The following is a 14,131-nucleotide window of genomic DNA, read 5'->3' as shown; positions in this document are numbered from 1 at the left end:
GAGATAAGTCATAGGAGCCTCAGGATGCTGTGGATCACCACAAGCCAGGCTCTCATTCTGCAGCCTACTCAGTCTGACCAGCAGCATGGGATGGGGACGCTTTCCACCGAAAAGGAAGTGGGCAAAATTAAAAACACAAACAAGGAGCTGATGTACTTTGCACCGTCTCAGTTTAGCTGCAGACCAGCTGGACCGCAAAGCAGACAGAGAGGGAGTACCTGTGGTTGGCTGCGCAGGGCCTGGTTAGTGAGATTTGGTCACATGGGCATTGGTGGTTAGCCGTAAGTTGAGGGGGAAGTCCCTCTTCTTCTCGTAAACAAAAACAGTCAGGTGGGTGACGCAACTGCGTCGCCGCGCTTGACCAAGCATCTCCCTGATTCACACCATCAGACGTTTGAAAACGAGACTTTAGTGCGACCTTGTGAATACAGCAAGGCTGTCTTATCCCTACAGTGCAGGCCATTCTGTTATAAATAGTACGTGACCAACACATGGTGCAGGGGCAATCAAAACAGCTGACATATGCTGTTTTAGGGATTTTACTGTCATTTTCTGTGGGCATTATCCAGAGTGGAGATCAGTTGTGTGTGCTGGATTGGGTTATACATGGGATGACAACTTGGAAAAGTAGCTGTACAGAGTCGAATATCAGTTTGTAGAAACTGATTTTTATAGCTGCACAAGGTTAATTTTTAATAGTGAAAACTCTCAGTGAGGGTGGGAGACTCACTTGAAATGTGATGGTATGTCTTATGTACAGTACATCATAGTGTAATATAGTTTGTAGTATCTTTTATTCTGCTTGAAGACCATTTTGTATAATATAAATCTGGTATCTTTTGTGCTGCTTCGGTAAAAGGGAGTGATTCCCACCTCACCCAGACATTTGGTTTTCTAGTGAATAATGCATTGTCTTCAGCGTTATTCAGAGTTATTCAAAATATTCAGTTTTTCAGGGCAAATCAATAGCTCATTACTCCTTCATTTACTTTCTTCTCTCTCTGTGTTTTGTATTTTGGGGTTTTGTGGCCCAGAGGCCTTGCATCAGTTTATAAAAACAGAATTTAAGCGAGGTCTTGAAGAATGGACTCTCACTTTACCAATTTCAGCTTGTGGGACAGTTGTTTTTCTGCATTTTTTTGTCCCATAATGAGAAGTTATGTTAAATGCTGCAAAATGTAGGTTCCTGCTTCAGGCCTGTCAGAGCTCCCTTTGAATTCTTTTACACATTGTCATGCAGATTTGAGGTTCTCTTAATTTGGAGTGTTGTCTCAGCTCCTTTCAGAGGAACATATCGAAGGAAAAAGTTGCCTTGGACTGGACAGGAAAATTAAGGTTACTGTTGTGGTTTTGTGTTCATGCATCAGGTGTAATGTGTTTTAAATCACTTGCTCTCACAGAAATATCACAAATTGCATCTCCACCTTATCGAGCAAATGTGAAGCTTTTAAAGTGGCCAGATGTTAATCCTCTAAACTGATTTGTAGTCCACTGTGGTTGCTATATAGACGTCTTTACCGTTTTCTGTGCTCTGTCTTCTTCTGCTGGTCAAGTGAATGGCAGCCCCTGTGTGTGATTAAATTAAAAAAAAAAAAAAAGGGTTGTCCTGTCTACATGTTGAGCACTCCGCTGGTCAAAGTTGCAGCTCTGTTAACACACATTACTAGTGAACCATATTCCCTGTTTCCATTAGAGCTACCAAACAGGAAGTGAGTTCATATGTCATCAACACTCTTGACCCATTTTTGGGTCAGAGTGCAGTTTACCATTTGGAGAAATAGCAAGAACCAAAAAATGTCATTTGTTTCCAAACTGATGATCTGTTTGCTTTAAATCAGTGATTCTTGTGCTGGCACCACTTTTTGTTTGTATAAATAAATAATAATAGAGAACTTGTTTTTCCCTTCAGTGCTTACAGCCACACTTTTAACACAATGAGATCAAACTGCAGGCTATGACCCGCTGAACTGCTTGGCCCCCTCATCGCTGCTTACAGCTAGCTTTCCAAATGTCTTTCCCATCTGGAATATAAAGAAATTTGGAGTGAGATAGCAGTTTTAATTTTGAAATTGCATGGTGTTTATTTTTAGTTCTTTCTGCCTTAACTGCCTTCCTGGTCAGTGGACCACAGTATGGTGGTTGAAGGGAGAGGCCAGACCTCAGTGTGTGAGCAGAGGAGCTTGTGGTTGCTTCTCTGGACTTGGCCATCACAGGGCCACTGTGGGTTCAAGTCCTGGGCAGGAGACAGCTAAAGAAGTCTCTGCCTCTGATAATCTGGTAGCACTTATTCCTGGATTAAGAGCTGTTTAAAGTGCATCAACCTGGCTTGGTTGTACATTGTAATTCCTGTGAAGTAATCCACACTGATTATATAAAGAGCGCCTAAAGTGACACTGGTTAGAGGATAGATTTATGGCTATATGGAAGAAAAGATGGGTGTACAGATGGGGATTAGTTAATGGCAAACTTGTGTAATTCACTGCAAGTTTTTTTTTTTAAGTTTTTTTTCTTGCCTGTGTTGATTTTGGTCTGCAAGTCAAACCCATGTGTGGGGAATTGCATTTCTTGGTTCCACAGTTGGCTAATTACTGGTTACAGCTGCAGATTCAGCCCAGTGTTTTGTGCAGTTCAGGTTGTGATACAGAGTGAAGCCGAAAGAGTACAAATATTTTGTTTGGTCTTGTTATCTAATCCGCCTTTTTTAGTATGTAAAGTATAATTTAAAGTATAATATATACAGTATAAAATAGCAAAATGATAAATCTACCTGTAATAATGTATTTGGGTTTTTTGGATTGTAATTTAGTGGCATTTGCACAGTCATAATTATAGGGCTTATACAATTCAGTTTAGTTTTATTTATATAACACCAAATCACAAGAATAGCCACCTTAAGGAGCTTTATATTGTAACGTAAAGACCCTATAATAATAGAGAGAAAACCCCAACAATTAGATGACCCCCCCCCCATGAGCAAGCACATGGCAACAGTGGGAAGGGAAATCTCCCTTTTAACAGGAAGAACCAGGCTGCTTGGGGGTGAGGGGTGGGAGACAGGACAAAAGACACGCTGTGGACGAGAGCCATTTAATTATTAATAATAACTAGTAGTTAAATGCAAAGCGGCATATACAGTAAGTACAAAAGAGTGAAAAGAAGTGAGTGAAGGTGAAATGCTCAGTGCATCATGGGAAGTTTGCATTTTCTCCCTGTGCCTGTGTGAGTCCTCTCCAGGTGTGAATGTGAATGGTTGTCGGTCTCTCTGCGTTAGCCCTGTAACGGACTGCCAACATGTCCAAGGTGTGTTCCAGCCCCTCCTGTAACTCTGAAATGGATAAGTGGAATAAAATAGATGGATGGACAAAAAGGCTAACCTCTACTGACTTATGGTCATGTAGTACATATTTTTTTCAAACATTAAGGAAACCACATTTGGAAACGTAAAGTTGACATTCAACAAAAATACGTTGTTTCTGGGATTGTTGAGTTTCTTACAGGTTATTTAAGGCCCAGCTACTGGTCACTCCATACAGTATGATTTAAAGTGTCTTCTCTGTCATGCAACATTTCATATTACTATCCCTCTTTTTATTTTCAAAGGCATGTCAGTCCATAGGCATAAAAAAACAGAAGGGAAAAAAAAGAAGAAATCATGGGCCTAACTTGGGCCCCTATGCCTGGTTTTCCTGTCAGGCCAGAATCTGTCTTGTAATCTGGAGAATCACTTGCTTCCCGCTACCGACTATGTGCAGAATAGATGTGCTTGTTTTCACTCGCAAGTCTTTTTCTATCACGCCCTGCCTCACCTGAAGAACATCTACAAATAAGACTTGCAGATGTCTTGGAAAGGGCACGATCTCCTCACCTGTCTCCTGCGTCAACCCCATGCTTTGCCTCATCCCCCGATGTCTCCTTTAGAAAAATGATATTCAGCTCCGCTTCTACATCTTTTTATATTCCCAATAATCGTTTGGTTTGGGCAGCAAACAAGACAGCTCCGAGCCAGAGAGTGAGTTGGAGAGAGACTGAAAGTTATCCCAACCAACCACATGTTTTGTTTCAGCTCTCAAATATGACACAGTCCTTGAGTGCTGTAGTGCAGTAATGCAGAGTGGCTGAACAGATCAAAGCTGTAATGTCTTTCCCAGGGTTGTTCTTTCACGTTTAATTAAGTTACTGTCATATGCGGAAGGAAATTGAACTGCATCGGACCAGGCAATAACTGGTCCGATTTAAAAAACACATGGTTTTGCATGTTAAACTTATGTTTACATGTGTTGTGCATTAAGAGAGAAATTCTTGCAGGCTGCCTATGTAAGTAGTATTTATGGAAGGGTATCATTGCCTTTGTTGCTTTACAAAGCCCAAGTGAGGGCTGACAAAAAAGACAGGTTACTGGAGTTCAACGTATTTGTACAAATCGTTGTTGGTTTAGACACTCGGATTGTTGATGGTGCAGAGCAGTGCCACTCTCTGCACTCGCATCATATGTTCGCCCTCCCATAATGGTATTTGTTTTCCTTTACTCTGCTTCGCTGTTGGAGCCGCTGTCCTGTGGAGCTGACAGACTCTGAATATAAATAGGTTAATATCTCCAATTTGGAGGTCAACCAGACAAGTGAACAGTCACTCTCATTCTTCATCTCTTTGACCACAGTCTGGTGATGACAACCATTCAAGACCAGACAAATCATACCTCCTCTGCAAAGTCATCATATGTGATGATAGTTTATCAGACAGGAGAGCAGCGAGATAAGAGGCAGCAGACTGCCAAGCTCGTTCAAATCTGCATGACTTCTCTGCAACCTTGCACAGTTTTTCATTGTAGAGCACTGACAGGAGCTGATAAAAGAGCCTTCTGTGGTTCACGGCGAACAGACATAGACCTGAAATATGCTACGCATGTGTCTGTGGAGCCATCGAAACAGCAAAGTTTTTAAAATATTTAAAGAAAGTTACTTGTCTAAAATTCTTACGAGTCATTTGTGTGTAGTTTTAAAGTTGTGTGCCTGCATGGGCGTGAAACACAAATAGTTATTCAAACCCCCTGGATGTCAGTGCCATTTGTTCAGCTGATGTGTGTCATTCAATTCAGAAGCTCCCAAAGCATCTTTCCACTGTCAATGCTCATAAATATCTCTTAACACAGCATTTTGAATACATGCTGACTGTGCCTTTTTCCTGTTTAGCCCGATGACTGTGCCCTTCAGCTGTCCCATAATGGAAGCTACTTGGACCTGGAATCTACGCTGGCAGAACAGCGAGATGAACTGGAGGGATTTCAGGAGGATGGAGGGTAAGATAATAATCGCCGCCATTTCTGTCTCCACTCTCGGCGAATGTGCACAGCCGCCGAAATGAAGAACATTCTCTACACTGTGCTGAATTTAAAAAGCTGAAATAAAACTAGATTCTGGCGTTAAAAAAGTCCCCCCCCCCCAAAAGAAAAAAAAGTATTTGCACCGCTATTTGACCACAGCAACAGGAACAATCTATTCCTGGACAATCAAAACCTGGCAAGCATCGTACATTACTGTATCCACCTGCTAGACCGTGCCAGTCCCACTTTAGTTTTCAGCCTGAGTGGCTCTGGCATCAGTCTGAGCAGCACCTTTTGAAGTGCAAGGAATATTAAAGCTTTTGATTACAACAGTCTGACTTAAAAAAATCTTGACAGTCAGGCATATTTCAGTACAATGTGAGTATTTTTAGTGGAAGAGAGATTTGAAGCAAGACAAGAGGGAAAAGCTATAGTATTTAATCCTTGCCACTGGGAATGCATATTAATAAACATTTTTACTATATTCCTTTGCCTAATTTAATACTATTAAAGGGATTTGTCTAATGATACTTATTTGGATCTAGAATGAATGATCCCTTTTCCGAATGATCCTTTTTTGAACTGTGCCTTCCTCTATTAAAAGAACAGAGGAGAAGGTCTTTACTCCACCTGAGAGTCTCCTAGGAAAAAGAGACTCTGATTTTCCTCACATAGGTTTTGTGAGTCTCTCAAGGGTATTTTATCTGCATGCAGGTCACTAAAATGATCGTGTTTGTTGTATTTTTAAAAGACCTTGCAGTAGTAGCAGTTGCAGGATTTTATAAAGTTGGTTCGGTGGTGATACTGGTGCCCTTTTTTTAGTAGACTGAAAAATCTTGGAATTTCCATCGAATTGATCTATTTGTGTCGAGTGGCACCAAGGTTGTAATCTTAACCACTTGTGTTCTAGTCATGTCTCATGAGTAATCACCCACATCTCTTTGTGACTTTACTTTGGTTCTCATTTAGAGCACTGGGGCAGCTACACAGTATACACCCTCCTAACACTCAGCTAACGATTTAGCCATATTGTTTCTGCGTAATGTGTAAGTAGATATTGCTTTGGCTTGACACAGCTCCTGGAGCTGGATGAAGAAAAAGTTCACAGTTGTGTTAGGTTAACTTCTGGTTCATACATTTTCCTTGGCCATTTACTTTATTGGCTCCATACATTTTTTCATGTACTGTGCAGTATGTTGATACATCCTTCATGTACTGCCCACTTTAGATGATCACAAACCAAAGGTTGGCATGAAAGTTCCTGGTCAGTTGGACCACAAACATGTATGGATTTATTTGTCTAACTTGAAATTCATAAGCTGCTCTCAGGCTTGGTGTTTCTGTTGGAAGTTGGGAGCGCTGGCCTTTCCCAGTTCCAGCTGAAATTGTTAGGAGCTTATTGGAGGCTATTAAGAGCTGTGAGGTTAAAGTGGTCCACTTCTTCTCTCGTCAAAGACTGAGCCTGCATGGGTCGGTGTTGTGCCAGCTGGCACGAGCTGGTATGGATGTGTGTCATTAAACCCACACAGCGTTGTCTGAGGAGGCGGGGGGGGGTGAAGGTGGTTAGCCAATTATTTAGTAAAAATAGGGCAGTTCTGCTCATTGGCTTTTTACGGTGCTGATGGGCCCAGAATTACGCCCCCCACTGCTCAGTGTTCTTGATTTGATGATTATTGAGCCAATAAAAGGTCTGATGAGGGATTTCACCCTTACTTGTTCCATTTTGTTTTGTTTTCGCTCTCATTTTTACTGCATATGATCTGTCAGCAGCAGTCATAACACCCGAGTATTTAACGTAAAGAAGAAAAAAAAAAAGCTGACTTGCCAGACAAAACCAACGGTTGTTTTTTACTTTCTGGGTTTTCCACGTTTATCTCAAAATAATCCTCCTGCAATAACTTCAGATGACAAGCGAAAATGATGCTTTCATCATGCTTTCACTATTTTAGCTTTAAGCTAAGTCACCTACTACTAGAAAAGGGAGTAGTGCAATAGTTCTGAGCTCCCCTGATCATTGGCAATTGAATCCATCTGTAATTGATATTAATGACAGGTTACATTCCTGAGGCGCCTGTGTCATACCTAGTGTCTTTACAATCAGATTAAAGTATGATCCTCTGACAGAACGCTGCGAGAGCCAGGAGATATCCATGTCACGGGAGCTTAAGGGCCATAATCACTTCCACGCCACGTTATGTAGCTCAGCTATACAAGATTGTGACTCGTAAATCCCCTTGTCCCCTCTCTGATACCACCCCACTTCTGGTTACAAACTGACCATGTAGTTCAGACACGTGCAGAGGCATATCTGCACAGTTCCTGGCAGACTGTGTGTGTATTCTAGCTGTGATAGATTGACACACACGCTGTTTTTTTGGCACTGTAGTTGGAGGTGGAGTATGCGGGACGTGTTCTCGTAGGACCAGGATGGATAGAAAAGTTGTAGCAAATTTGTTTTGATCTTTTAGGGGAAAAACAGTGTTGTGCGATAGTGTTGAGTTATGTGTCGAGCTTGACACATTGTAAGACATATTCCCTGGCTTGTCTTTATAGGATAACATGAAATGCTGTTATTGACTGGATAATGGATTCAGCATGTGGATTTTTTTTTAGCATTTTCTTTCACCTTTTCGCATTTCACGCTGTAGTAGATGTAATTTCTGTTAGAAAGCCAGCAATTATATGCTGAAAATGCTCTTGCTGGTTTTATTGAGTGTTTCTGATGTGCTTGACAACTATTCAAAAGTCAGACATATTAAAAATCTATCCGTTCTTGCTCTGAAGGCCTCAGAAATTCAGCGTTTCTCATCACATCCTTTCATGTCTCCGAGGGCAGCTCTGCTTTCTTTATTTTCGCTTTTTTTCTGACCCACTTGGACATTGTTTCATAGATGCTCGAAGCACACAAGGTTTTCATTTGAAGAAGAAAAAGTTGACTTGAAAAGAACCAGAGTAATTGTCAGACTTAAAACTTTACCCCACCTGGCTTACTCGGGCACTGGAGGTCCCGCTACAGACGCAGTGATACGGGAGCCTTCTCGAACAGGGGTGTCCAAGAAGTGCTGAGTCAGTAGACCTCAGCGGGGCCTTCTTGTCTGGCATTAATTGGTCTTTGAGGGGGAAGTACTGGCTTTACTGTATTCCAAGTATGTGTGTTCACTTTCTGTGGGTACACATTTTGTGATGTTTTATAAACAGGGCCAGTAATGCTCCCTTAGATAAAGCCAGAGAGCATTGAGCTGGCAGGCATCCACCGGTCCAGTTGCTGCTGCTCTGTATGAGGATTAAGCCCGAGCTTTATGAGGTGCTGTACAACGGGGCAGTAAAGGGGCAATCAAGATGGGGAACGTAAGGTTTTATTTTTTAAATTTTTATTTATTTATTTATTTTGTCGGGTACAGTTGTTAACTTTCTGCAGCTGCATTCCTGTTTGCTATGTTTGATAGAGAAATTGATGATGATGAGCATTTGGTTGGTGCCTTGAAATGCCCACTACTTTTTATAAATGTTCATACTAAATAACAATGTCCATATGTTTTCATTTAATCTATTATCAAGTGCTCTACTTTTGACCATTTGACTTGTGTAATGGTCAGGAAGTATGACATAAGTAGGAAGTAAGTGGTTTAGATTGCATTCAGTCCTTTTGTGATATTATAAAAAGTAGTAATTCAGTGATTCACCTATTTCAGAAGCTTCATGTATATTATGAATCAAGGTTAATTTGGCTCACAAGATTTTCATGGCTCACTATTATATACCAGCATGCCCCCAATTTGTTATTTAGCTGACATTCTTTATAGTTTTCATTGTTTAAGAAGGTTTGGGCTCCATCTTTTATAGGCCTGCAGCACTGTCTGCAGGAGTGTTCAATTTTCATGTTTAATTGGTGGTGGTGGGGGTCGGGGTCTGAAAACCTCACTTATATTCCATGCACGTTTGTTTAATTTGATAATGAGCACGTTGGCCTGTGTAGCCTCAGGTCTTGGTTAAGCACAGGGATACTGTTGCATCTAAGCGGAGAGAAAGCAGACATTCGTGACAAAATGGGTCTAGTTACCGATTTGCCTCAACAGCATCACAAGGGATAAAGTTCCTGTTTGCCGTCTCATCTCGCAGCAAAGGGCCCTGTTGACAGATGTTGCTCCTGTGTCGCCTCTGCCTGTTGCGGGATATTATATTTGATAAACAGTGAGGATAAGCAGACTTCCCCTGTCATGTCACGCGCTTGTGCGCGTATCAGCTCGGCCTCCCGCTGACTGGTTGGGGCAGGAAAAATGTCAGTGTGTCAGTCTGTCTGGGTCTGTTTGTATGTGGCGAAGCAGCAGTAGGAAGTGCCTTCTGCACCGATACAGTTTTTTCTCTTTCTGTCAGAGCCGCTCACGCCCGACGGTTTGAAAGTGACAGTCTGCTGCTGGCACTGCGCCGGTCAGAACAATCACACAAACTCTATGCAGCCAGCATAAAAGCCCATTTGTCAGTGAGCCAAATTAGGAAGGGAGGGTAGGGGGGTGTTGCGCAACTCTACCTGCTGTGCTCTTGTCTACATTTGGCCTGCTAGGTTTGTTTGTGTGTTTCTTTAGGTAGTTGGGAGGTTAAAGGCCCAATGAAGGATCTAACCTCAAGCAAAACAGTGATCAACCAACCTACTTTATAATTTTTTTATTTTTAAAATGAAAGTAATTAAAAACTGTTAAATGATTAGGTCTGGGAGTACCACACACCGAGTATGGGAGCAGCAAAGTATTGAGAGTTGAACTTTTGCAAACTTCAGTGTCTGTTCACAGACACTAGAGAATTAACTTTTGAGGGATCTAAACTGTTCTCACATTCACTATCAGGACTGAATAGCATTCAGGGGCATTGTTGTCTTCTTTGTTTTTGATTTTCATTCGCACATTGTGAGCTCTTGACAGGATGCTGACAGGGTCTTGGCATATCTCCATTAACGCAGGGGGTGGAGCTGACCTCAGAGTTGCTCCCATCCTTCATTTTCATTGATGAAGACCTTTTCCCTGATCTGCTTCCTGCTGTGTTCAAACTGCAAATGTTGCCTGAAACGGAACAGAATAACTTGTTGAAAAAGGCTCGAAGATCATTTTGCACCATTTAACAACAGCGTTTCAGCTCCATTATCCTGTCAACATGTGCACCTATGTCTGGCACGCACATGAAAATTGAAATGATCACAATGGTCCAATACCTTCTGACATGTTGCTTTATCTCCGTTTGTCTTTTGTCTTTGTAGACGAGGAAAGAAACACGGCATCATTCTTCGAACGCAGCTATCAGTCAGAGTTCACGCGTGCATCGGTGAGTAATAAAACTGTGCTCCAAACTCTGCATTTGTCACATTTCCCTCTCTAATTTGTCTCCTTCTGACTACATCAGCTTTAATTAGCTCTGTCACCAGTTGATTATTTTATGTAGATCCTTGTAAAAGTTGCACAGCAGCACTTGTGGAAAAAAGCCAAGTGACAGCACCGTTTCAGCAACAGTACGAACACAGAGCACTGGCACGGAGCAAACCCTGAAAACATTTTATGTTTTTGGACTTACTGGGTTCTGTCACTTTGTTTAATTGGGCCTCCTGGTATCTTTGAGTAATGTGAGGGAACCAGCATAGAGCTGAGTGAAAACATATGCAAACATGCATGCACATGGCATGTGTGCCGACCCATACGCTCACACACAAAAAGCCTTTTGATTAAACTGAGGATGGCTAATCTTTTACTAACTGCATTGTACTCTCTGATTTAGATTTAGCTACTTTATTTTTCCACATCTTTATGGAAAGATTAAACCAACAAGGTTTTATCTGTTTTGTTACCTTTTTTTTTTAATATTTTTAATACAATAAATTACTCCACATGCTTTTAAGAAGTCATTTTCCAGTAGAGCATTGAGGCTGTCGGTAATGTCATTCGGAGGAACACATGCCTCCTCTGCAGGCATCAAGTGCAAAAATAACCCAAGGTCTGCAAAGGCTATTAGGCTGTAAATTGTCAGATTTTATATTTGGCTGCTTGCAGTACAAGTGAACCAAAAACACAGACATTTTTCATTTGAATGAGGTCACTATGATGAGAGAACTATCTGAGGGTCCTTCTTGGTTGTTTATTGTACCTGCTGATGATAATGGAAAGGTTGGGAAAATTGCTCGTTCAGGGACTGATGAGACAACGGAGAAACACAGCTTTTCCTCCAACCTGATTAACTCAAGTTTGCACATGTTGATTGCAAAAAAAGGATTTCTCTTTCATGTGTTTTACACTGTAATTATGTAATTGATACAGTAGACCTATCATATGTTATGCATCGTTAAATTCTTGTTGTTAACGATACTGATTTAATAACAGTGGATAACCAAAAGTCATTTCTAATCAGTGCTTGATGTAACATGTCACACGTTTAACGTGGCCGTACTTGTGAATATTTGGCTGAACACAACTCACAACTGAACTGGCTTTCTTCTCTCCTCCTGCTGGTGCTTGGCTTAGCTTAGTGGAGCCTGGGGAGTGACCGACAGACTTGCTGCTCTTCTCTAAGTGGATGATGACCCTCTTTCTCTCTAAGTTGACAGCCACCTGTTGCCCCTCTCCAGTCTCCCTCGGTGAATGCCTGGGTGGTTAGCTGATTTATTTCCTCAAGCTGAGGTGGTCACTGTTACTGTAAATTGTCCAGACATTTGAGCCTAATTTTATCTGACTAGTGAGCTTACCTCGTAGCCCCATGAGTACAGAATTACTGGGTGATTTTCTTGTTATGTGTAGTACATAATTCATTAGTTTCCCAAGCACAAATGGCGTGCTATACTTCAGGCTTTGCCCTTGCTCTGTATTAACGGATAGAGTATTTCTCTAAAATGCCTATAAATTTCAGTGACTTTGTTCTTTAGCTGGCCACATTCTTTTGTCTGCATATAATCAATAATCACGTGCAATAAAATAAAAAGAAAGCTGCACTCTGTTGTAATAAAATATGTTTGTACAAGAGCCAGTAATAGATGTACGGAGGCATTAAAGTAGCTTTAACACTAAGATTGTCTAAAGCTCTGGATTTTCTTTTTCTTTTTTGCACACTTAAGCACACTTAAGATTGTGTGCTAGAATAGTACACCCACGTCGTTAAGATATTCTGTTTATCCTAGAGGCCCCCTTCATGAACATGAGTGATGAGTTGGTTACAGCGGTGTGTATTCTAATCGGTATCATTTAGCACTATTTTGTGGAAAACACGTTGCGTGTATTTCAAGTTTGAATTAAGCCGTACATTGCCTTGTTTACGTTATCTGGGTTTTTTGGCTTTCTCCAAATGTACTCATCACAGGGGCAGCTTTCTATTTGTCTGTCTGTGTGTATGTGTCATGAACCACAGCGAGACCTAATCCGGGCTTCCTTAATCATAGTCATTAGCACTCACATGCATATGTCAAGACAGAAATCTGTGCAACAGAGGGGAGGAAGGAAATGCTTCACCCAAGGAGTTAATGGTTTATTAAACTGCTTTTTACTAATCCGCTGCTGTTGTAATCACAAAGTGAGATCATCTGGTTTCTTTGTGTGCTAAAAGTACCTACCTGGCACTAAACTATGTTTTAGCTAAGCGTATTTTCATTATCTTGAGCTGTTTTATAATCGCTAACATTTACGATAAATGAAGCCTAAATGACTTGTGTTCACTTTTATGGTGTTCAGGTGACTGTTTGACTAGATTGGCTTGTTAGTATGAGCCTTCCTGGAGCTTAGAGGCCATAAACAGTGCTCGGCAATGATGAATGTAATGAATAACAGTGGAATGGATATCTCACTATAAAAGATCCAGAGCACTATGTGGAGGCAGTCTGAAGCTGTTTAGGTATTTGTATTTATGTCATAAGGTTTCATTTGATTCATTTTTTGTCTTTGGATAACCTGTAGAAGTTATAGTTTGAGCTTTGTTTGCATTTTGTAGGACCAGCATAGCAGCTCGGGATTTAGACAATAACCTCAGCTTGTCCCTCTCAGTGCGTTAGCGTCGGGCCCGGTCTGTTTAGATCTTTAGGCTGTTATTGTTGTTGGTGAACTAGATGTGGTATTGAGGGCCTGATTAAAGCAACCTCGTGATTATTTTCCTGTTGTCTGCCAGTCCTCTTTTTAAGTGCAGTTTTGTTTCTGAAGCTGCGGGAGTTGCTGTGTTGTCATGGCATGAAGAGGCTGAAGACAGACAGATGTATTAGTGTGAGCCGCAGAATGTTTTAATAGGGATACCAAGTTAAGAATTAACAAATGTCACATGTGCTTTGTAATCATTAGCAGTTCTCACAAAGTAAAAATTCCAAAATAGCTTTCTGTGGAATCATATGTGGATATAGACTCAGTGGGCTGCGATGGGCCCGCTTTTGCCTTCGAAGTTGCCTTAATTCTTCTTTACTGATTCAACAAGAGGCTGAAAACATTTCTCAGAGAGAGATTTGTCTATCTTATTGTTATGATGGCATCACACACACAGTTGCTGCAAATTTGTCGATTGCACATCCATGACATGGATTGAAGTGAAAACTGGGAACTGTGGAGGTCATTTGTTCGAAGCAGCCATCAGAAGATGGGCACACTGTAGTCGTAAAAGTATAATCGTGGTTAGCAATGATACTCGGGTAGACTGTGTGGTTTAATAATGCAAAATGTGTTCCAAGAAAATATCCCAAATGCCATTACACCACAACACCAACCTGAAACATTGATGGAAGCCAGGCTTAATCCCTGTTTTCATGCTCACACCAAACTCTGATCGCACCATCTGAATGTTACAGCAGAAGCTGATTTCTGTCTG

The 14,131-nt window shown here is 41.2% G+C and overlaps 1 protein-coding gene across 4 annotated transcripts in view; it reads left to right on the top strand.

Annotated features, from left to right (window-relative positions):
- Nucleotides 1-14,131, top strand: part of fhod3b (formin homology 2 domain containing 3b) — a 91,135-nt gene that overhangs the window by 1,885 nt on the left and 75,119 nt on the right. For all 4 annotated transcript variants that reach the window (XM_082551329.1, XM_082551328.1, XM_082551327.1 and 1 more), the window contains exons 2-3: nucleotides 5,190-5,296; nucleotides 10,569-10,633. In XM_082551329.1, coding sequence (XP_082407455.1) covers nucleotides 5,190-5,296; nucleotides 10,569-10,633 — 172 coding nt within the window. The remainder of the gene's footprint in view (nucleotides 1-5,189; nucleotides 5,297-10,568; nucleotides 10,634-14,131) is intronic.

Source organism: Aulonocara stuartgranti (assembly GCF_965226115.1).
Source record: "Aulonocara stuartgranti genome assembly, chromosome: 11".
Classification (NCBI taxonomy): Eukaryota; Metazoa; Chordata; class Actinopteri; order Cichliformes; family Cichlidae; genus Aulonocara; species Aulonocara stuartgranti.
Note: the sequence above shows the minus strand (reverse complement) of the source record. Positions and strands in the feature narration are given on the sequence as shown.